The sequence below is a fragment of the Balaenoptera musculus genome, chromosome 19 (assembly GCF_009873245.2).
Source record: "Balaenoptera musculus isolate JJ_BM4_2016_0621 chromosome 19, mBalMus1.pri.v3, whole genome shotgun sequence".
Taxonomy (NCBI): domain Eukaryota; kingdom Metazoa; phylum Chordata; class Mammalia; order Artiodactyla; family Balaenopteridae; genus Balaenoptera; species Balaenoptera musculus.
The window spans coordinates 50,530,684-50,553,821 of NC_045803.1; the positions used below are offsets into that span (position 1 = coordinate 50,530,684).

Consider the following 23,138-nt stretch of genomic DNA (forward strand, 5'->3'; position numbering starts at 1 on the left):
AAAATTAATGTACCCATTTTATGGATGAGGAAGCTGAGGCTTGAAAGACTGAATGAGTCATCCAAGAGCCCAAGGCTGGCTGTGGTTGCACTGTAACTAGAATATACACCTATCACTCCTCAACTGCACCTTTCCTTAAACTGCCGTAAGGCAATCCCCCATCTTTTTTCCTTAAAAAAAAAAAAATCTAAGATTTTCCCGTGAGCTCTTTTTCAAAGGCCTCGATAACAAAAGACAAAAAGCCAGTTATTGCTGCACGCGCGCGCACTTGTGTGTGTGTGTGTGTGTGTGTGTGTGTGTGTGTGTGTACACGACTGTGTTGCGGAGGGGTGCACACTGATCTGATCTTCTCGGGGGTGGGGGGAGGTCAAATCAAGAACAGGACCGCTTTCTGGTACTGATTTCTTTTTGGAGCCTCTTTAACGGCCCCAAATGGTGCGGGTAGTGAGCATTAGCCATCAGAAGATGCTCCTGGCGATGCTGTAAGGAGCATCCGCGATAACCCTGGAGGTCCTGAGTGCGAAGACCCTGGATTTGGACTCCTCGGGGCAGCGAGAGGGATTTCTAGTTTCCAGCTTCCAGAACCTCTCCTCTCTTCTAGCTGGGACTGATGGTTTGGGAAAAAGCACCATTTCCAGTCTATCCCGCCCGCCCCCGCATGTCGGTGGGAGAGGAAGCAACCTTGGGGCGGGGAGGCATCCTCCAGACCCAGACATTCATCTCTGTCCATTTCAAGGAGCCCAGCCTGCGCCGTATATAATGAAGTATTGCGCCCACAGCGGAGAACAAGGCGTCCTCTCTTCATGTTAAATTCACGAGTTTGGGGCAAATCTGGACTCTGGGTCTACGATCAAGAGCTTGATTTGACACTGGTTGAGAAACTGGAGTTGAGGCTTTGATCGGGCAGGGAAGAGCGGTGGGGAGCGAGGTGGGGCGGACGGGGGCGCGGCTCTTGGGAGGATTACGGCGGAGGCTGTGGACCGCGGCGCTGCTCGCAGAGGCTGCAGCCATTGCACCGCTGAGCATCCCACATTCAACAGGAGGAACCCGCGGGAGAGGAGCCCCGAGCCCCCCGCGCCTCAGCCGCTGCAGCCCGTGCGCCCCGCGCCCGCGCTCGCCATGGCCAAGGAAGGCGTGGAGAAGGCGGAGGAGACGGAGCAAATGATCGAGAAGGAGGCAGTCAAGGAGCCGGCGGAGGGCGGCGGCGGCTCTCACCGCCTCGGGGACGCCCAGGAGATGCGCGCCGTGGTGCTGGCCGGCTTCGGGGGGCTCAACAAGCTGCGGGTCACCAGGAAGGCCATGCCCGAGCCGCAGGACGGCGAGCTCAAGATCCGCGTCAAAGCCTGGTCCAGTATCCGCGCCTTTCTCTTTTTCTCTCTTTGCGCGCTCAGCGCTCCGGGGAGCAGGTGGGGGGAGAGCCTCCGTGGACACCCCCCCTCCGCGCCCTCACCCGGGTCTCAGAGCCTCCCCGAGGCCCTGGGCCAGCGGATGCTGGGGAGAGTGCTGAGAGGCGGCCCTCGCCCTCCCCAGGCCGGATCTCGGGGTGACCGGAGGAGCCTGTGAGAGGGGAAGGGTCGATGTGGCGCCCCGCGCTCAGGGTCTGGAAGACTGCGCCGCGGGAGCTCTCCGTGGGGTTACAGCTAAGCTGCCAGGAGAGGGGGTTTGACGATAACATGCTTAAAAAATAACCGTCGGCTTACTGTGTACGAGCTATCGTTTTTTAGAGTTTTATGTCTGCGATCTTATTTAATACTTCCTGGGACCCAGTGAGTTAGGTACCATCATTGTCCCCCATTACAGGTGCGGCAACCAGGGCTCGGAGAGTGATTTGCCCAAGATCATTCGGCCGCCACTAAGTGGCATGGCCAGGATTTGATATTGGATCTTTTCAGCCTCTATGCTATTGTCCTGGTGGGGCTGGGGACGAAGTGCGGGGCTGGGGAAATGCGTCCTTCCTCCTCACCGCTGCACTCCCGTCCTTGTGGTCTGATATGGGGAAAGGGACTGGGAAGCATCCTAGGTACCCAGCATCTAAGCCCCGTGAGGGGTGAGGCCAAGACTGCTACTTCATCCCCCCTCTTTCCCCACAAGCATCTTCTGTGTTTCTCTGAAGAGGAAAAACACAAACAAAACAACTGAATCTTCTCCTAACTCCTGCTGCCATCTCAGGAGGAGCTCAGCAATCTGAGTGCCCTTCTATTCCCCACTCCTCCCCGGGGAACTTCAGACTGCCGCCTCCCTCCTCCCCTCCCCCTCCCCCCGCCCCCCCCCCGAGCCGGTTGGGATTCCTCCTGGAGTGTCTAAGCCTCTCTTGTGCTGTTACTATATGGTCATTTCCTTGGAATTCTGGGGAGGGAGGGCTCACCCAGAGGGCTCACTGGACCACCACTCTTGACTTGTCCATGCAGCGGCATGGGAGGCTTTTCAGGGTAAGTTGCTGTTAGCACAGTGAGATGGGCCCACCCCTTCCCATCGCGGTTTTTTAAAGCCCCCAACAGACACTGCTCCCTAAAAGCCGAAGCCAGCTCACCGGTTCCCAGGTTAGACCCCCAAACTCAGAATCTGGGAACAATCTGGAGGCAAGAAAAAGGCAAAGGAGCTTCCCCTCCCCTCTGCCGCTTTGAGAGCAGACGCGGGTTTCCTTCGCCAGACTGGGAGGAGGCTGGAGAGAGGTGGTCGCTGCTCCCTGGCTCACGCATCACGTACGGGGCTGGTCATGCTTGACTCTAAACACGGGGGCCTCTCCCTGGGAAGTTCAGGGCAGGGGACAAGGCATCGGCCAGCTGGGGGATCCTATACGGTTCTATTCTGTCAACTCTTGCTGAACCAAGCTGGCTGATCCCGGAAGGCAGAGCCTACCTCTGCCCTGCTCACCAATCAATTCCCAGTGCCCAGCGCAGAGCTTGACACCCAGGATATCCTGAATAAGCTCTTGCTGAATGACTAAGTTACTGATGGATGAATGGATGGAGGAAAGACGCCTGGAGGGGGATTGTTGAGTCATTATTTTTCTTCACTTGCTGGTGGAAGAAGGTCTATCTAGTAACATTAAAACTGTGTATTGATAATTCTCCTTCCTAAACCACCCATCAAAAATACTGTGTGTGTGTGTGTAATTTATGACCCTCCATTCAAATTGAGGACCGGGTTCTAGGACTCTTCGTCAGAGTGTATTTTCAGAGAGTGAAAATGTTGAAGCTACTTTTTAAGAGAAAAGATTGTCATCTGCAGGGCAAATAGGTCTGGGTTCTCCAGCCTTTTGCTTACTGCACAAATGCTGAGAGGATCTGAAGCGTTTGGAAATAATAAATGTCAAGATGAAGGCCGGGAGATTGATTTTCAAAGCCAGACACTGAAGCCTGTTCTTCACTGGAGCCGTGTACACACACACACACACACACACACAATGGAATCACTGCAGATCCCCCACCCCAGTTGTTCAGAAAGCTAGCCAGCCATGGGGGGTGAGGGGGCGGATTTGGAATACAGTATTGCAAAGGCCCAGATTGATTTTCATTCCCCGAAGCTGGAAGCAGAGATAATCGGTTTTGCAAGGGGCGACTAGAATGGGTTTGTGAGTACTGCCCGCTGGGCCCTTCTTTCTCCACTAGGTTAGGATTGGCTGGCCAAAGATGCCCATTGATTGTAAGTTTAGCCTTGGGAGCCAGGATGACTCATTCTGTAGTTTTATGAATCAGCTGATCGCCTCCTGGATGAAGGTTTCCCTCTTATCTGTTCTCCCTCTCTCTCTCTCTCCTTCTCTATTTTTAATGTAAACCTTTTATCATCAAATAGGATATGCTTTTTGCTAGAGAATAAAGCATAGTTTATCTGAACTAGTAGTATTCAGACCTGGAATGAGGGTCCAAGTTGGTTACTGTATAAATTTTATGGAAATGGAAGAGAAGAGGCAGGGGGAAATACATATTTTATCTCATTTACCCCTCTCGTCTGTGGTCTAACGCAGTAGGTATTACGGTTAGAGCAAACTGAGGCTTGGAGATGTTCAGTAATTTGCTAAAACATCACACAGGTGGTAGAGATAGGATTTGAATCCTGGTTTGTTTCTCCTTAAAGCTCTGCTGTTTTCCTTTTATTCTATTTTGTCTCCCTCTGTGGAAAAGCCACAAGATATGTAATTTACTTCTCTGGACCTTTGGCACATAAGCTGGCTTTCTTTCCTTTCTTCAGTGAATATGGCTCCTTTGATCTGTTTATGTCTGGCTTAAGGAAACATTCTCTGGCCATTCCCAGAGTAATACGGCTTTCCCCCCAAAGTGGAGGCTTGATGGTCAAACACTGCTCAGAAAGAACCACTGCAGGGTGTGCAGGGTGGGAGGGATAGCCCAATCTTCCATCTAAATTGTTGCCAGAGCATCAACTTTAATGGGGAATCTGTTTCATCTACCATTCAGTGAACAATTTACACAGCAAGCGATTTAACTGGCCGAAGGGAAAAAGCGCCTGGCCTTTGGAGAAAGATGTATCCGTGTAACCACGGTGAGCATCTCTCTTAACTTCTCCATGATTTTTGTGCCTCTACTGCAAAATGGGGATACTAAGATGAACTTCATGGTGTTGAGAGGATCAGATGCAGGAAAGAGGCCCAAAGTTGGCACTAAGTAAACAGTAGTTGTTGTGACTGTTGTCATATCTATGCCTGTATGACATTTTTCCTGGAGACTTGATGACTTGGAGGTGTATAATATAGGCAGTGTTATATCACATCTGCTTAGGGATGAAGAGTGAGACCTTCCTAGACATGAGTCCCAGCTCAGCCACCTGCTAACTGGCTATCCTAGGACTGGTCCCCTGGAGGCAGAGCCTGGGACAGGGATGCTTTTTGAAGTGGTTGATGTAAGAGGTGCTCTCGGGAGACTGGGAGCAAGGGAAGCAGGATGGGGCTGGGGAAGTAGCCAAGCAAGAGCTGGGTCTCAGCTGGATCCCACCAGGGGTTCTGGAGCATGAGTTGTACCATAGAGTCAATCTGACCTCGTAGCAATGGGGGAAGCCTTCTGGCCCCCACACCCCCCAGCCCCTGTCATCAGTCAGTTCTGGGCTCTGGGCTGCTTTCCACGTGGGGACGTGGAGCCTCTGTTCCCCATGGAAGAGGGGACGGGGACTGCCCTGACCCCTGAGCAGCCAGCTCTCCCAGCAGCCGGAGGATGGGTGCACCGCCCAGTAAAAGGGATCTGAGTGAGGCACAGCCAGCGCCCTCTACACTGGCTGACCTTGACCGTGTCGTCCACTGCTCTAAACTTCAGCTTCCTGCTCTATAAAATGGAGATAATAACAGCACCTCCCTTCAGAGTGCTGTAAGGGGGTTTCTGCTGAGTCACACTGAGCCCACGGTGCATCAGGACCTTTATGGTGATGCGTGGCACAGAGCAAGTGATCAATGAATGCTAGACATTATTATTATTACTATAAACTATTATTCTTGGTTTCCATAGATACCTTTTATAGTCTATCATTCAGACCAGCACTCTTTGGAGAGTGAAAGGGACACTGCTAATAATTACTCTGGGATAGCAAGGACAAACTGGAACCGTTCTAGGCAAACCAGGGTTTGTGGTCTCCCCCGCCCTGCCCCCCGCAGGTGTTAAGGGTCCGATCTATGCCTTTGCTGCCAGCAGTCTTGTAACAGTGGAGGTTCTTTTGCACAGGAGCTGGTGGGATTTGAGGCTGAGGGTCTCCAGACTGGGCTGCAGGAATGTATTTAAGTGGCCATTAAGAAGCTGGTCTGTTTTGTGGCTCAAATTGGCTTGTGGTGGAAAGGCACTAATGGACTGGGGACATTTATTTTCCCAGACTGATTTACAGCAAGAGGCCACATGAAACTGCTGGAGTGAGACCAACTGGATGAAAAATAGTTGCAGCCATCAGCCAATGGCTCCATTGGCTGATCTGAAAATGGGCCGAGGGCAGGCCACGCTAGAGGAAAGCCAACAGATTGGTAGGATCCTAATATATCATGAGGGTAAAGTGCACTGGAGATGGGGAGGGAACTCATATCTATTGGGCACTTGTTAGGAGCCAGCAACTGAACTGCCTGCTATACAATCTTTGTTTCATTTTATCCTAATGGCAACTCAGCAAGGTCAATGTTACGATCTCCATTTTAATAATGGGGAAACTGACATTCGGAGACAAGTTAAGATCACAAACTGTTAAGTGGATGAGCAGTATAAAAATCCAAGTCTGTCTTGTTCCTGGACTCTTTACATGTGGGAGTCTGATTATCAGAGAGACACAGTGACAAAGGCACAATGGACAGAGAGACAATGAAAGACCAAGACACAGAGAGAGCCAGACAGACACAAAGACCGGAATCGGAAATACAGAGAAAGAACCATGGATGCATTTGACTGATTTGAAGTATAGCTAATAAGACTCAAAATTGCATGGTGCCATCTCGTCTCCCAAAGTGGCCATTGTGCTTCTGAACCACATTCACTTTCTGTCCATTTCTGTGGTCTGGGATGCTTTTGGGATCCACCTAGGATCACATTGCTATGGCTGTTGACCCAGAATACCCGTGCTGATTCGATATAATCATCACTCAAGACACTGAGTTCCTTCCTCTGCCCCTGTGGCCTCCACTGGGCTATGGCTACATTGGCAACTTGAGTGCAGGATGTCCCCAAACAACACAGCATTAAAGTGTCCCTGACAAGGCCAATCCAATGAAATATGGCCAATATGATCTTCCCTGAGTTTATTCAAATAAACAAATGGAGTGTACGAGGTTAAGTGACACAGATGTTTGTAAAACTGAGAAATTGCTTGGAGGGTCTCAAGACCCGAGCCCGGAGCCACTGTGGCACAGAGACTGGAATAAAGTGTTCTGAGTCGCTCTGTGTTGGATGGGGCCACGAGGATTTGATAGGAAAGGATGGCTCTGCTGAGTCACACTGAGCCCCGTTTGGTGACGAGAAGGCAGAGATGCTGCTTCTGGGGTCTTTCTTATTCAACGAAGTTTGCGTTTTCCCATTATCTGGGTCCTCCCTGGCGAGGGCTGGTGATGGTGACAATGTGTGCTCTTGATCCAATAATGGAATGGACTTCCTGTCTCCCCAGCAATTCGAGGAAGAAAGGAAGCCCAGAATCAGTGTTTCTTCTATTTCACTCAAAAAGGAAATGTAGAACATCTTATAGGACATCCAACATAGAGCAGGTTCCCATAAACAGCAGCCTGATCTTAATTAGACAGAAGCCAATGGCAGTGGCTCATGATGGGCAAAGGGAGTGATGACTGATACTCCAGCTCACTCTACCCTCCACCGGCAGCATCTTTGCAGCAATAAAGCCTATCATCCTTGCCATTTTTCATCTGCTGCTCACCCATGAGTTTATCACCTTTACTTGCTAAGAAAAAGGGACTCAGAGATGAAGCGGAAAGAGTGAGAAGCTACAACAGATCTGAGTTCTTACCCTAACCCTTCCTCACCATGGCTGTGTGATGGCAGGCAGACAGCACTTTCACCTTGTCCGTATCCTCACGTTGGTAATAACACCCTCTTTTTGGTATTGTTATGAAGACTGGCTGAGAGGCTGTGAAAGTCCTCACTGCTCCTTGCACATAGTGGGCACTCAGTAAAAGTTATTTTCCTTCCTCTGTTACCGGGGCTGCAGAAGACAGAACTGGGACATGACCCCATCCTCCCATTCCCTGTCCTGATAATCTCCCACCAAACTACGTGGGCAGCAGGGAGTAGGGTGCTGGCTTTTGAGTCTTATGCCCAGGGTTGGGAATGGATTTGGACTGACGTACTGCTACCCTAACACCAGCTCTGCACACACTCATTTGGGGGTAGCAGCACGGATTTCTCTGATAGGTGGGTGTGCAAAACAGCCCAGCCTCTGGAGTTTGGTTCACACTCATCCAGAAGAACCCAAAATCCCATGACCTTTGGGCAAATCACTGACATTCAGCACCAACAACAAAGTTCACCCAGACTTGGGGAATAGCGCCTCCGTGACCCCAAGTTCCTGCCACTTCTTATTCTTCATAGGGATCTTTTTTGGCATCTTGGCATTTGTCATAGAAGAAAACGTTTAATTAGAAACAAGAAGACGCTCTTCCTAGGAAAGGGCAGTGGGCGTATAATCTCAAATTAGTTTGATTCCTCTGTGTGTGATCTCACACAGAACAACGGTTGGAGCCATGGTATTAAAATGAGTAAATGTAATGTTTGAAGGCCCAAGAGACAAAATAGATGCTCCAGTGAAAGGGGCTGTTTCACCTTTAAATGTGATATTTTCTTGATGACAGCCTGCAGTGAGCTTCTGTCCTCAATCTCCTTCCGTCAGTGACCCTTGATCCCTCAGCCTAAGCCTCTTCCCCAGCACTGTCCTGGGGGCAGAAACATGCGAGTCAGTGGTTCCCCAAACAGAACCCCCTTGGCAAGTTAAAGCACTGGGTCCTCTTACTCCTGACTTCTCCAAACACCTGTAGTCCCCAGAGCCCATTGCAGGGTAATTATCTTCTGTGAAAAGAATGATAATGATTCATTTCTTGGGCTGGCACTGACTAAACACCCAAACTGGATGGGAGGCAGGATGCTTTTGGTTATAAAAGAGTTAATGTTTGAAGTGAAACAGATGTGGATTCAAGTCCTGAATCTGATCATTTTAGCAATCTCTATAAACTTGGGAAAATGACTTACTCATTTGAAACCTCAGTTTGCTTATCTGTAATATGAGTATAATTATAGTCCTTATGGGATAATTTTGTGTGTGTCAGGATCAAAAGAGAGATCATGTCTAAAGTATTTAGCAATGATGTTGGTATATTTAATATTTGTTGAATGAATGAAGTCCTTGTCGTACAGTGTATGTTTAATATATATTAATGGTGTGGTAAGGAGGAGATGCAAAAAAATAGGACATTAGAAAGTCCCTCCATGTGTCATAAAGTTTTCTGAATGGAGTCCCTATTCAGATTCCACATGTCTTCCCCAAAGGGTACAAGACCCTAACATCAAAAGTAGCCTGGACAGAATGTGCCACCATGGCATGACGTAAACAAGAAGATCCAGATGAATTCCTGAAGGAGCAAGAGAGGAAATGGAACCAAAATGTATCGTGCTCCTACTGTGTTCCAGAAGCTGGGCCAAGCTTAGGGATCTTCAAAAAGAAGACCAGTCACTTTTGCTCTGACCTCTCTTTCCTTCATTTCAGCCTTGGTGACTGTCATGATGAACTTGTCCCTGGACTTCTAGGCTCTCCCCTTTCCTGACCCTTCCATCTTTTATCTTCTCTCTCCTCATCTGTTAGCTTCATGTGCTCCTACTGCAATGAGCTGCCTTCTTGAGACTTGGAAAGATGGCGGCCTTTCGCCCCAGCTGCCTTCTGCAAGTTTAGCAAGCCCCAATGCAAAGAGAACTTTGTTCTCCCAATTTTCATATATCAAGGAAGGAATCTGATTGGCCCTTCATGAATCACACACATCCCAGCCCCTGGATGTCCCTCTCTCTGTTTGGCCCAAGGGAGTGAGGTGCTGTGATTGGCCACATTTGTGCCCCATTCTGTCCTATTCTGACCTAGAAGAATGGAGCCTCGTGATTGACAGCCCCACCAGGAGCTCATGAAGCGTGTGTGTGTGTGTGTGTGTGTGTGTGTTCGGGGTGGGGGTGGGGTAGATACTCTAAATGGAACGGAGGGCAGTTATCAGACGGCGCAGGTAAGACACACACTGGACTGATCAAAACGGCAGTCATCATGGGGGACAGGAGAGGCTTCTTCACCCAGGAAAAGTGAAGAATCAGGCAGGGGGCTGGAGAAGGAAGCTCCATTCCCTGTCTTGGGACTTTACATCTCTCAGCACCAAGTTACTGAGTCGTATTAAATAACATATATAATATTGTCAACTTTGAGGCCCATCATCTTTTAAATCTCTGGTCATCTTGGACATTCCAGAAACTCTCTCTGTTCTCATTTAAGTGACGAACACCAAGCCTGGGGCTTGGGTAACAGTAGGTGCTCAATCAGTGTTTGGGGGAATGAGTGAGTATATTGGGTTGGCCAAAAAGTTCGTTCGAGTTTTTCCGTATCATCTTATGGCAAAGCCCAAACAAACTTTTTGGCCAGCCCAATGTTACCGACTTTCCCCAAATTGTTAGTGTACATTTTGGCAGAAGCGGCAGTGTCACTTGTAAATGTGACGTTCCTAACACAAACAGTGGCCCGTCCACGCTAGTGTGCCTTCAGCCTCCCCTCTGCCATCTCAGCTTTCTCTGACAAAAGTCTACATCTCTCCAGCACGCAGGTCTTTGAGTGGGGACTTGAAAGAATACCAAAGGAGCTATGTTTTGGAGAGTTTTACTTCTTGACACAGTCTGTTCTCTTGAAACTAGAGATCACTTTTTAAAAAAAATTTATTTATTTATTTTTGGCTACGTTGGGTCTTCACTGCTGCACACGGGCTCTCTCTAGTTGCGGTGAGCAGGGGCTACTCTTCGTTGTGGTGTGTGGGCTTCTCACTGCGGTGGCTTCTCTTGTGGCGGAGCACGGGCTCTAGGTGTGCGGGCTTCAGTAGTTGTGGCACACGGGCTCGGTAGTTGTGGTGCACGGGCTTAGTTGCTCCGCGGCATGTGGGATCTTCCCGGATCAGAGCTCGAACCCGTGTCCCCTGCATTGGCAGGCGGATTCTCAACCATTGCACCACCAGGGAAGCCCCTAGAGATCACTTTTTGAACCCTCTAATAACTACTTTCCTGAGGCTGGGAAATGCGGGCCTCTGACTTCTCAAGATGCTCTATAATTTCCTCCGTATTGCCATGCGGCTCCATCGGGGACCGGAGGCTAGGGCTCTCGGAGAGAACCCGGTGTGCTGCTTCTGATGATGGTTATTCCAAGAGCACTTGAACTCAAGTGTTCCTGCGATGCTTGTACACCTGGGGACGCCAGGCCCTGCCAGCCTGGGTGTTCAAACAATATTTCACTAAACTAAACATATGGTGGTAATCCTTGTGTAAGATACACACACATCAAATCATGTTGTACACCTTAAATTAATACAGTGTGTCAATTACAGCTCAATAAAACTGGAAAGTAAATGAATAAATATTTCAAGCTATTGGGAAAAAAAAAAGCCCCCTTTTTTTTTTTTTTTTTTAAACTTTGGGTTTATTTATTTTGTTAATTTATTTATTTATGGCTGTGTTGGGTCCTCGCTTCTGTGCGAGGGCTCTCTCCAGTTGTGGCAAGCGGGGGCCACTCTTCATCGCGGTGCGCGGGCCTCTCATTATCGCGGCCTCTCTTGTTGCGGAGCACAGGCTCCAGACGCGCAGGCTCAGCAATTGTGGCTCACGGGCCCAGCCGCTCCGCGGCATGTGGGATCTTCCCAGACCAGGGCTCGAACCCGTGTCCCCTGCATTGGCAGGCAGACTCTCAACCACTGCGCCACCAGGGAAGCCCAAAAGCCCCTTTTAAAACAGTATGTTGGGCTTCCCTGGTGGCACAGTGGTTAAGAATCCACCTGCCAATGCAGGGGAAACGGGTTCAAGCCCTGGTCCGGGAAGATCCCACATGCCGCGGAGCAACTAAGCCCGTGTGCCACAGCTACTGAGCCTGCACTCTGGAGCCCACGAGCCACAACTACAGAAGCCTGCACGCCTAGAGCCCATGCTCCGCAACAAGAGAAGCCGCTGCAATGAGAAGCCTGCGCAGCGCAACGAAGAGTAGACCCCACTTGCCGCAAGTAGAGAAAACCTGTGAGCAGCAACGAAGACCCAATGCAGCCAAAAATAAATAAATTAAATTAAAAACAAAAAAACAAAAAAACCCCAGTATGTCCATGACTCTGTTCCTACCTTCCTTTGTAGGTATCAGGCCCCCCACCTTCAACACCTCCCAGAGAGTTGCAAGGGTTTCTTAGGGGGTGTAGCTTGGATGCTCAGAAACACAGTTCTGGCTCCCCATTGATTGTGACCCTCTCCTGCTGCTCTGTGCTGCTCCTCCCCAGAGTCCAAAGCCACCCAGCATGTTTCCCCATTTCTTCTCCATCCCAGGTGGAGCCTGGCCCTCTGCTTAGGCTGTGGTCCCCTTTCCACCCAATACAGGTTATAAAGCAGCATATGCTACCTTCTGTATTAATCCTCCTCCTGTTTGGAGCTAATGACACTCTTGTCATTAATTATTTATCATCATTATTATCATAATGACCTTTACTGAGTGATTTCTGTGTGCCATGGGCACCATATTAAAGGTCCTTTAGAAATTTCTATGATACCAAACATTTTCCAGATGAAGGGAAAGGATCAGAGAAATAAGGGAACTTGCTAAAGATCACACATCTCATAAGACAAAGAGAGCTGGGATTTCAGCCAGGGTTTGCTGAAATCAAACTTCACTCCCCCTCTTCACTGCTCAGTCCTAGACACAAGCCCCTGAAGTTGAAGGGCAATCTTCACTGCTCAGTCCTAGACACAAGCCCCTGAAGTTGAAGGGCAATCTTCACTGCTCAGTCCTAGACACAAGCCCCTGAAGTTGAAGGGCAATCTGAGTTGGACCAAACACCACATTCAGAGTCAAACCTTCCTCTTCCGTTGCCACAGGCTTCCTCATCTAGGCTTCTGTTCTCCAACTCAGATTACCCTTAGGATGAGTTTTTCTCTTTCCCCCAGAAGGCTTATCTGCTCTTCATCCAAATAGATACATAGTGGGGCTCAGACACTCTAAATTCTACAGTAAACTCTGATGAAACTTTCAAACTGCACTCTACAAAGCCTCCTCCCCTTCCTCCCAATGCAGACATACCTGCTTCTTAAAATAGACAATCCATCAAGTAACAGACTTGAAAAAATAAAAAATAAAAAGATCCCTGTCTAAGATCAGAAAGAATTGCTTTTCACTTATCTATGCTACACATAGTTCAATCAGCTAATGGGGAGCTATTAAACCCATTGTTCCTATGATTGGTCTGAATGATTTCATAATTGGATTCTCTGTATCCTCCAGCTAAACTGAATAAAATTGTTTCAACTGGGGACCTTGTAATAAACTCTGACTCAACGTTTCTGCAGCCAGAACCCAGGATGCGTAATACAGCTAAAAACGTGCCCACCTTCCCAAAGACAGCCCTTTCTGCTTTCAGATCCTGGAGAACATTTCTGTCTGACCGCAGAGAAGACGTCCCATGCCCCCTGGGACTGCTCCTTCGTAGGAAATAAATAGCAAAGGCAATTTGCACCCCCTTACCCACTGAGTCCACATCTCTGACCTCAGCCAACAGCGTTTATGGGATACTTGACTTCTTCTTTTTGCTCTTTTAACATTTTTTGTTCCTTTTCCTATTCTTTTTTCCTTTTGTATCCTAGATTTAGCTGGCATGATTCACCCTTGAATAGAAACCCAGTTTCCAATATAACTGAGAAGCACTGTCAAATTCTGTTGAGTCCTTTAGAAAACACCAAAGCTGGATTCATCCGTGCTATGGAGAAAAACTTCTCGAAAAACTTCCCTTCCCATTTAGATCCCCTCAATGCCTCCTGCTCCCTCCAGACTCTCCCTGTGCTCTTTAAACTCTCCCAGATTCTCAGCCCCTGCCCTTGCTCTCTCTGGTCTTTTGCATCTATCTTTGCTCACCTTTCACATCTATTCTTTTATCCTCCAGGATAAATATTTGCTCTTCCCAAAGCACATCAATCAAGCAGGTCTTTGTTCTTCTCAGCTTTCCCCTTGCTACACGACAAGGCTGCCAACCAATAATTCCCTCTAGCAGAAGGAAGGAAAGAGCTTGAATCACTCCTCGGTATTTTCCTACTTACACCTTCAGTGGAGGAATCATCGTTGGCAAGGCTAGAATATACCCTGGGCTAAGCAGAGAACGTGGAAAAAATGGATTTTAAGGCAAACTCTCTGCTTTGGAATTGCGCAGAGTCCATGAGGAAGACAGCAGGGTAGTGACTGTGCTACTGCCTCCTTCTGAGGCTAATTCATTTTTTTTATTGAAGTAGAGTTGACTTACAACGTTGTGTTAGTTTCTGATGTACAGCAAAGTGATTCAGTTTTACATATACATATTATTTTTCATTCTTTTCCTTTATGGTTTATTACAGGATATTGAATATTGTTCCCTGAGCTATACGGTAGGCCCTTGTTATTTATCTATTTCATATATAGTAGTTTGTATCTGCTAATTCCAAACTCCTAATTTATCCCTCCCCCACCCCCTTTCCCCTTTGGTAATCACAAGTCTGTTCTCTATGTCTGTGAGTCTGTTTCTGTTTCGTTAATAAGTTCATTTGTGTCATATTTTAGATTCCACATATAAGTGATATCATATGGTATTTGTCTTTCTCTTTCTGACTTACTTCACTTAGTATGATAATCTCTAGGTCCATCCATGTTGCTGCAAATGGCATTATTTCATTCTTTTTTATGGCTGAGTGATATTCCATTGTATGTATATACCATATCCTCTTTATCTATTCCTCTGTTGACGGACATTTAGGTTGCTTCCATGTCTTGGCTGTTGTAAATAGTGCTGCTGTGAACATTGGGGTGCGTGTATCTTTTTGAATTTGAGTTTTCATCTTTTCTGGGTATATGCCCAGGAGTGGGATTGCTGGATCATATGGTAGTTCTATTTTTAGTTTTTTAAGGAACCTCCATACTGTTTTTCCATAGTGGCTGCACCAATTTACATTCCCACCAACAGTGTAGGAGGGTTCCCTTCTCTCCACACCCTCTCCAGCATTTGCTATTTGTAGACTTTTTAATGATGGCCATTCTGACTGGTGTGAGGTGGTACCTCATGGTAGGTTTGATTCACATTTCTCTAATAAAGGCTAATTAAATTTAAATACTAATTAAGTAAAATTAAAAGTTCAGTTCCTCACCCACACTAGCCACACTTCAAGTGTTCAGTAACCACACGTGGCTAGTGGCTGCCATATTGGACAGAGCAGACACAGAACATTTCCATCACTGCAGAATATTCTTTGGACAATGTTGCTCTAGTCTACCTCATTCGTTTCCCCCTTGAAACAACTGTTTTAGGAAGCATAGTTTTTATCAGCAGCAATGACTTAGGAGACAGCTGTCATGTTACAGCAAAAATGGACTGTTTCTCTGTGGGAACCCTGCCCCTCTGGGGCTCCAGTGAGAAGTCAAGCCGTAAGCGCTTTGCACTGTCTCATAATGCTTTCTCCCCTCATGGAGAGGGGGGATGAGGCTGGAGAGCTTGGGAGAATGGAAGCAAAGGGCGCAGCCATGCCTAAGTGACACTTAGCTGTGGAACCTCCATGACTCCTGCAAAGTGAGTTAGTAACAGCCCTCCCTGTGCTAGTTGTGACCCGTCTCCCACTGCCTGTTGGGGAATTGTCATACTGTGAAGTCATTTATTTCGTTGATCTCTGAACTCTTGGGAACCAGAGGTGTCATTGTCACTGTTGTAGCATTAGTCCTGAGCCAAGTCCCAAATCATGGAAGGTCTGTTGAATTTAAATTAAATTAGTTTGAATGTTCTACACAACCAGTCACTGCCAGGCACCTGTTTGAAGTCAATGACTCCGTCAACATCTAACCTGGACCACAGAGATTTTAACCTTTTCAAGAACGTTCTTAGGAATAAATACCTGCTGTGTCCCCAGGAGAGGCTGAGAGTAAATAAATAACTCCAGGTCCAGAAATCAAGGGGTCAGTCTTGGCATCAAGGAGATCTTGTTTTGGACCATGCCATGCTTTTCTGTTTTGTCATGCCATGCTTTTCTGTTTCTGTTGAAAACGGCTCTTGATATTTAGATTCTCAGTGTATCTCCTTGGTCATTTTGTTCCATGTTTGAAATACTACCGATGTGTTTTGAATACTAATGTGGACGTATGATCGGAATATATTTCCTGTCTCTGAGGAACAACAGACCTGTACCACTATAGCTCAGTCTGTATTGCCCTCACAATTCAGGTCCTATGTTGTAGATAAAGGGATCTGGGCTGGGCAACAACAGCATTATTTACTTAGTAAGTAAAGCGGTAGATTATGAAAAACATCAGATGTGTCAGAGAACTTCATGCTTCATATCTAAAAATAATGGTTAAACAAGGTAAGCAGGATCGTGTGGAGCCAGACACGAAGGGGACCGCTGTCAGGAGCCATGGCCAGCGATGGGGGAGAAGGGAGTCTGAGCATCCAGAACACACGCTTTTTTTTTTCTTATCTTCTTTATATTTTATTCTCTCTGGGGACTGAAGGAAAACGGTGTACTTGTAACCAGAAAGTTTTCTGGTTTTTTTGTGGAGGTTTTTGTTGCTGTTGTTGGTTGGTTGGTTTTTAAGTAGAGGGATCAGATTTTTAAACCAGGAGGTTCATTTTAGAATTCGGGCTCTTAACTCTATCCCATGCTATGTTTTAGCATCAAACATGACAGTCTGTTTGGAAAATGTGGTGGAGTCGAACATTTTTGAGTTGAAAATTTCTCTCCTGTCTCTTCCGCTTACATGTCATTTCAAATTATTTAGTCAATGTGAATGTCAGTTTTCAGTTATTTATTCTTGGTTGAGGATTTGAAGAGTAGTCTACACACTAGCTGACGAAGATCTCAGCAGAAGCAAAACTATTTGTTCAGAGGTTACTCCCTCTTTTCTATAGTTTTTTTGTTATTTTTGCATTCCTTTTTTATTACAGCATAGTTGATGTACAGTACTGTGCAAGTTTCAGGTGTGTAACATAGTCATTCACAAGTTTTTAAAGTTATGCTCCATTTCTAGTTATTGTAAACTATTGGCTATATTCCCTGGGTTGTAGCTTATTTATTTTATACATGGTAGTTTTTACCTCTTAATTCCCCACCCTTTTTTTGCCCCTCCCCCTTGCCTCTCCCCACGGGTAACCACTAGATTGTTCTCGGCATCTGTCATAACACACTCTTTCCAACTTCTGATAGAGCTCAGGTGGCTTCTGTCTCCTAAGGTCCATCCAGGACAATTCTGGCTGTTCCCCAATGAAAGGTGCCATTTGAAATGTGCATGAAAGTTCTCCTTGTTCTGACAAAGAGTGTTTATTCTTCCACAGCAGATTTGTATCAGCCTATTTTCATAGTCTTGAGATCATAAAATAGGTACTTAAAGCCAAAAAGAAAGGAAAAAGAAAAAAAAAGAATTGGGAGCAAGATTTTCTGAGATCAATGCCTATGGTCCTAGATGTTTTCAAGTTATCAGCTGCAGTGAAGAAACAAAAACGAAAACTTCCATTCTGGGAACACGAGGGAATGACTCAAACGTGTACTTCTTTGGCCCGTGTACTTCTTTGGCCCGACTTGGATTGGGAATTCAATGCTTTGATAAACATTGCAGCAGCGAGACAAGAGCAGAATGAGGAAGGGCACAGCTTCCGGGGCTGCTTTTGTTCAGAGCAAAGCCTCACATGAGGAGCCTCTGGGAGAGGCCGCCATGGATGCTGGGTTGTGGATGTTCACCAAGCAGAGGGAATCCCAGACTTCCCACGTGGGATTTGACCATGTTCCCCCTGGTGTCCGGGTCTTCTCCAGCATCCTGTGATTCCCGCCTTCTTGCAGACACCTAGAAAGCCCCAAGCTACGATTTTTCATGGATTTCCCCAAGCAATTTACCAACCTTGCATGTATATTTTTTCATAGTGAAAATTGTCTATTAAACCCTGTAAAAGGCTCTTTTTTTCTTTCCCCCAGCATCATTGAGATACACTTGACACTTAACATGGTGTAAGTTTAAAGTGCACAAGTGTACAACTTTTGTAAATTGCAGAATGATTACCACTGTCCTATTAGCTGCCTCCATCCCATCACTTTGCTACCATTTCTTTTTTGTAATGAGAATATTTAAGATCAACTCCTGCATGTGTTTTGATGGTTCATCCACCTTTACCTTTCTCTTTTTTCTTAGTTTGTCTCCTCCTTAACGCTTTGATCTCTACAAATCTTCCCTTTCCCTTTCCTCTCATTCTTTCGGGTCCCAATTTAAAGATCTCATCCTCCTTTCTGCCTTCCCAGCATTGGTTATAAGAACCCCTAGACCTTTCCTCTTCAGGGACCACTGTACAAAGGACACCTCCATAAATACTCACCATCAGTGACCACTGCTCTGTGCCTGTAGGGGAATAAAACCCAATAAAGGAAGATCACAACACCCCTCTTGTAGTGGATACTGGGGCACACTACCCAGAACCCTCTTTTAGGACTGAGGTGCTCATTCCCCCAGCTACAGGGAGTGATGGCTGCTGAGGGTTCGCAGCTGCGTCCCTCCTGAGGAATTGCCCTCAGCAGAGGGAAGCATCCTTCCCCAAGATCAGATCCCCTCCCTGGGGGCGGCTCTCATCCTATGACCAGTGGATGCAAGGGTAAAAAGTTCAGTCACCTTGCCTTGATTCATCATAACTAGAGGGACCATCCTAGCTCCAGAACTTTCCGTGGATAAATTGAGTCCTTTTTACTACTACATCAGTGTTTCAACCTCTCCATCTACTCAATCCAGTTGCCCTCACCCCCATACAGGTGTTCCCTGGAGAACTCCCTATAAACCCTCTGACATGCAAACCTCAGTCTCAGAGTCTGCTTCCCAGGGGGCCTGACCTATGACACCTTCTTCGTGTGTTGATGATGATGATGGTGGTGGTGGTGGTGGTGGTGGTGATGGTGGTGATGATGATGATAGCAGCTCACACTTATTGAGCACTTACGGTATGTGAGGCACTCTGCTTTACACGTACTGTCACGTGCTATCCACACCAACCCCCGAAAGGGTGAGGGTATTACTAACCCATTTTTGAGATGAGGAAACTTAGGTTCAGGGAGATGAAGCTACCCACTTGAGGAGGAGCCAGAAAGCAAAAGCTAAGGATTTAAATTTAGCTTTGGTGACTGCAGAGGGTATCAGCAAAGCTAACAATTCTTTGGGAAAGCCTTTCCGGGGGTCACTGTTTTGACTCCATGGTTACCTTGTCTGTGAGCCCATCTCCTGGTGACTGGGCGAGCTCTCTAGCTACACTTCTGTAAAACCACTCATCACGCCGCATTGTGAGCAGTTTTCATGATTCTGTTTCCCCATGAGAAATTGAGCCCCCTGTTAACTGGATATCCAATACTAAGTGTCTGCTCAGGATACAGTAAGTGCTCAATGTGACAGATGAGTTGAGAAGTCCCCTCTTTGTAACTGGGAAAATTGAGTGATGCTCTCTCAGAAGAAAAGCAAAGGGCAGTAGCCTCTGGAGACATCACTTGCCTTCATCCCTTGGCTTTGTAAACCTCGATGCGCCTCCGTTTTGTTCTCTGTGAAATGTAGGTAATGTCGTGTATCTCTTTGCCTTGTTATGGTTGTTGGAAAAATTAAATATCACACTTATAAAACACTTAACACCATGCCTGATACACAGCATGCACCACATAAATGTTATCTACTACAATGACCCGCCACCAGTAAGCCCTTTTCTCCCCATGCCCCATCACTTGAGGAATTAGAATGGGGATTTCTAGAGATCTACTAGCTTCTTGGGGCCCCCCCCCGCAACCATCACAAAGCCCTATATGAGAACCCATCTCAGAAAGGGTCCATCTCTTCTTGAACAGTCTTCTTTGTGGGAACAGCTGATTTGGGGCTACTGAGAGCAATTTTTCTCAGTGCTGATGGCACGTGAGAATGTGTGCCTGGGTGAAACAGACTCTCAGAGCTGGAGCCAGGATGTACACGTTAAAATATATATATCACCACGATGATCCTGACATGCATCCAGAAAATGATTATACTTGAAACCTGGTCAGCCTGCACCCACGTGGTCCGCAATTATTGCCGCTGGGGGAGGGTACTGACTGCCATCGCTCACAAAGAGTGAGGCTCATGATCTTAATACAGTATTTGTTTAACATGAATTCAAAGTATCTTGGAGATGTTTCAGAGAATCATAGAGGTCATGATTTAAAGAAACTTAAAAAATGTCAGCTGGTCCTATGTCTTGAATTCCCTCCATGACATCTTTTGTGATCTTCACAAACACCCTTAGTAACCTGGAACGTGACAACCTATCCAACATTTTTTTTAAATGATTAACTTTAATAAACAAAATTACTCTGTCAAAATCTTCTAAAAGTTTCTGAATGCTTACTCTCAATTTCTGTACACATCTTCTCCCGACCGACAGCGACTAGTTCAAAGACCGGCATCCGTGCATGGACCACGTTTTGATTAGCTTTCATGTAGTGGAGACTGGAGCAGTGATGATGTAGAAGAGATGGGAGAATTGCTGGAGTGGTGTTTGGAGTAGCGAGAAGAGATGAGATGAGGTGCGCAGTGGAGGGATTGATTTTGCTATCCAATATTTGAATCAGCAATTTAGACATAAAAATCAACGGCATGATAACTGCATTTTCAGAGGACACAAATCCAGAAGGAAAAGCCAATTTTTTTGGATGAAAGAATTAGGATCCAAGAAAGAGCCAGACAAATCAGAATGATGAATCTAATCTAATAAGACCACATTCAACAAGAGTAAATATAATTCTTTGGACTGGGATCAAAAAACTCAGTGGCCCTAGAGGACGAGAGAGCTTTTCATTTTCTTATCTATTTAATCATCATCTATTCATTTTTACCTTGCCTCATTCCAAAGACAGCCTGAACTAGCTTAAAAAGAAATAGATACACAGCAGCGATTCTCTACGTGTGCTTCCCAGACCAGGGGCAGCAGCATCACCCGGAAATCTGTTAGAAATGCAAATTCCGGGGCTTCCCTGGTGGCGCAGTGGTTACGAATCCGCCTGCCAATGCAGGGGACACGGGTTCGAGCCCTGGTCCGGGAAGATCCCACATGCCACAGAGCAGCTAAGCCCATGCGCCACAACTACTGAGCCTGTGGTCTAGAGCCCGTGACCCACAGCTACTGAGCCCACGTGCCACAACTACGGAAGTCCGCGCACCTAGAGCCTGTGCTCTGCAACAAGAGAAGACGCTGCAATGAGAAGCCCGTGCACCACAATGAAGAGCGGCCCCTGCTTGCTGCAACTAGAGAAAGCCCACGTGCAGCAATGAAGACCCAACACAGCCAAATAAATAAATTAATTAATTTTAAAAAAAAGAAAGAAAGAAATGCAAATTCTTGGACCTCCCCCGTAGACCTACTTAGTCAGGAACGCAGGGATGGGGCCCAGCAATCTGTGTGTTTACAAGTACTCCTGTGAATTCTGATGCACAATCAAGTTTGAGATCGAATCTAATAGAGTTTAAGATTTTTTTTAATGGAAACTCCAAAGCATTCAGAAAGTTAAGATGAAGTTGAGGGGCTTCCCTGGTGGCACAGTGGTTAAGAATCCGCCTGCCAATGCAGGGGACACGGGTTTGAGCCCTGCACCTGGAAGATCCCACATGCTACAGAGCAGCTTGAGCCCGCGTGCCGCAACTAATGAAGCCCACGCTCCTAGAGCCCGTGCTCCGGAACAAGAGAAGCCACCGCAATGAGAAGCCCGAGCACCACAAGGAAGAGTAGCCCACACTGCCACAACTAAAGAAGGCCCGCACACAGCAACGAAGACCCAACGCAGCCAAAAATAATAAATAAATAAATAAAAAATTAAAAAAAAAAAAAAAGATGAAGTTGAGTGTTAGGATAACATAGAGAATGAATGCCAGAAAGCTCTGCAGTGTGCGGGTAGGGGTGCTACAAATTTGGTTCAGAGCTTCCTAGTAGCCAATGCAAAGAAAGAAATATAATCAGTTTCTACACTGCACTGGGCCTGTATGAGCCACACAAACAACCTTTGTACTGAAATTTGAGGAAAAATTCCCTGTCTTCATAAAGAAGAGAATGTATATTTTAACAAATATTATGTTCAACAATATCCCTTCAGTAAGTAAAACAGTGGGCTTCTGAAGGTTGCTTCTTTGGCCATGTATCTCCCAACTGAACCAATGATGGGGCAAGATTAGGGATTTCTATTGAGTGTGAAATCGAAATATATGATTGGGCTCTATTGAGCTGCATCAGTAAAGAAGTAGTCTTCTGGAAGAGGAAGATTTTCATCATACAATTCTTTGTGTAATGGTCTGAGTGTTTGGATTCCTGTGGTCAATGCTGAGGATACTGATGATGTGAGGGAGGAACAAGATGGCAAGAGATCTAAAATCTTTTCCCATGAGCCATCCCTGCCTTCCTTTCACCTGGAAAATAAAAGGGGACCCTCTCCATACCTACTTGCCTCTTCTTTGCTAAATCCTTCACTGGGCCAATTTTATCTCAAATTGGAAAATTAATAAACTATAGCTGGGCTGATTCTTCTGTCATCCACTTAGTGGTGTCCTTTAAGAAATAATCTATAGGGGCTTCCCTGGTGGCGCAGTGGTTGAGAATCTGCCTGCCAATGCAGGGGACATGGGTTCGAGCCCTGGTCTGGGAAGATCCCACATGTCGCGGAGCAACTGGGCCCGTGAGCCACAACTACTGAGCCTGAGCGTCTGGAGCCTCTGCTCCGCAACAAGAGAGGCCGCGATAGTGAGAGGCCCGCGCACCGCAATGAAGAGTGGCCCGCACTCGCCGCAACTGGAGAAAGCCCTCACACAGAAACGAAGACCCAACACAGCCAAAAATAAACATAATAAATAAATAATAAATAAAAATTAAAAAAAAAAAAAGAAATAATTTATAAGCTTTTGCACAGCAAAGGAAACCATGAGCAAAATGAAAAGACAATCTACAGACTGGGAGAAAATATTTGCAAATGATGCAACCGACAAGGGATTGATTTCCGAAATATACCAACAGCTCATACAGCCCAATATCAAAAAAACAAACAACCCAATCAAAACATGGGCAGAAGACTTAAATAGACATTTCTCCAAAGAAGACATACAGGTGACCAACAGGCACATGAAAAGATGCTTAACATTGCTTATTAGTAACGAAATGCAAATCAAACCCACAATGAGGTATCACCTCACACTGGTCAGAATGGCACCATTAAAAAGTTTACAAACAATAAATGCTGGTATAGAGAAAAGGGAACCCTCCTACACTGTTGGTGAGAATGTAAATTGGGGCAGCCACTATGGAGAACAGTATGGAAGTTCCTCAAAAAACTAAAAACAGAGTTGCCATATGATCCGGCAACCCCGCTCTTGGGCATATATCCAGACAAAGCTATAATTCGAGAAGATACATGAACCCCTATGTTCAT

General features: G+C 46.5%; 1 protein-coding gene across 1 annotated transcript in view; it reads left to right on the top strand.

The window, feature by feature from the left end:
- Nucleotides 1-999: 999 nt before the first annotated feature.
- VAT1L (vesicle amine transport 1 like) overlaps nt 1,000-23,138 on the top strand; it is a 152,776-nt gene continuing 130,637 nt past the window's right edge. Inside the window, exon 1 of the mRNA XM_036834815.1 lies at nt 1,000-1,346. Within this exon, the coding sequence (XP_036690710.1) occupies nt 1,120-1,346 (227 nt within the window). The 5' untranslated portion in view covers nt 1,000-1,119. The remainder of the gene's footprint in view (nt 1,347-23,138) is intronic.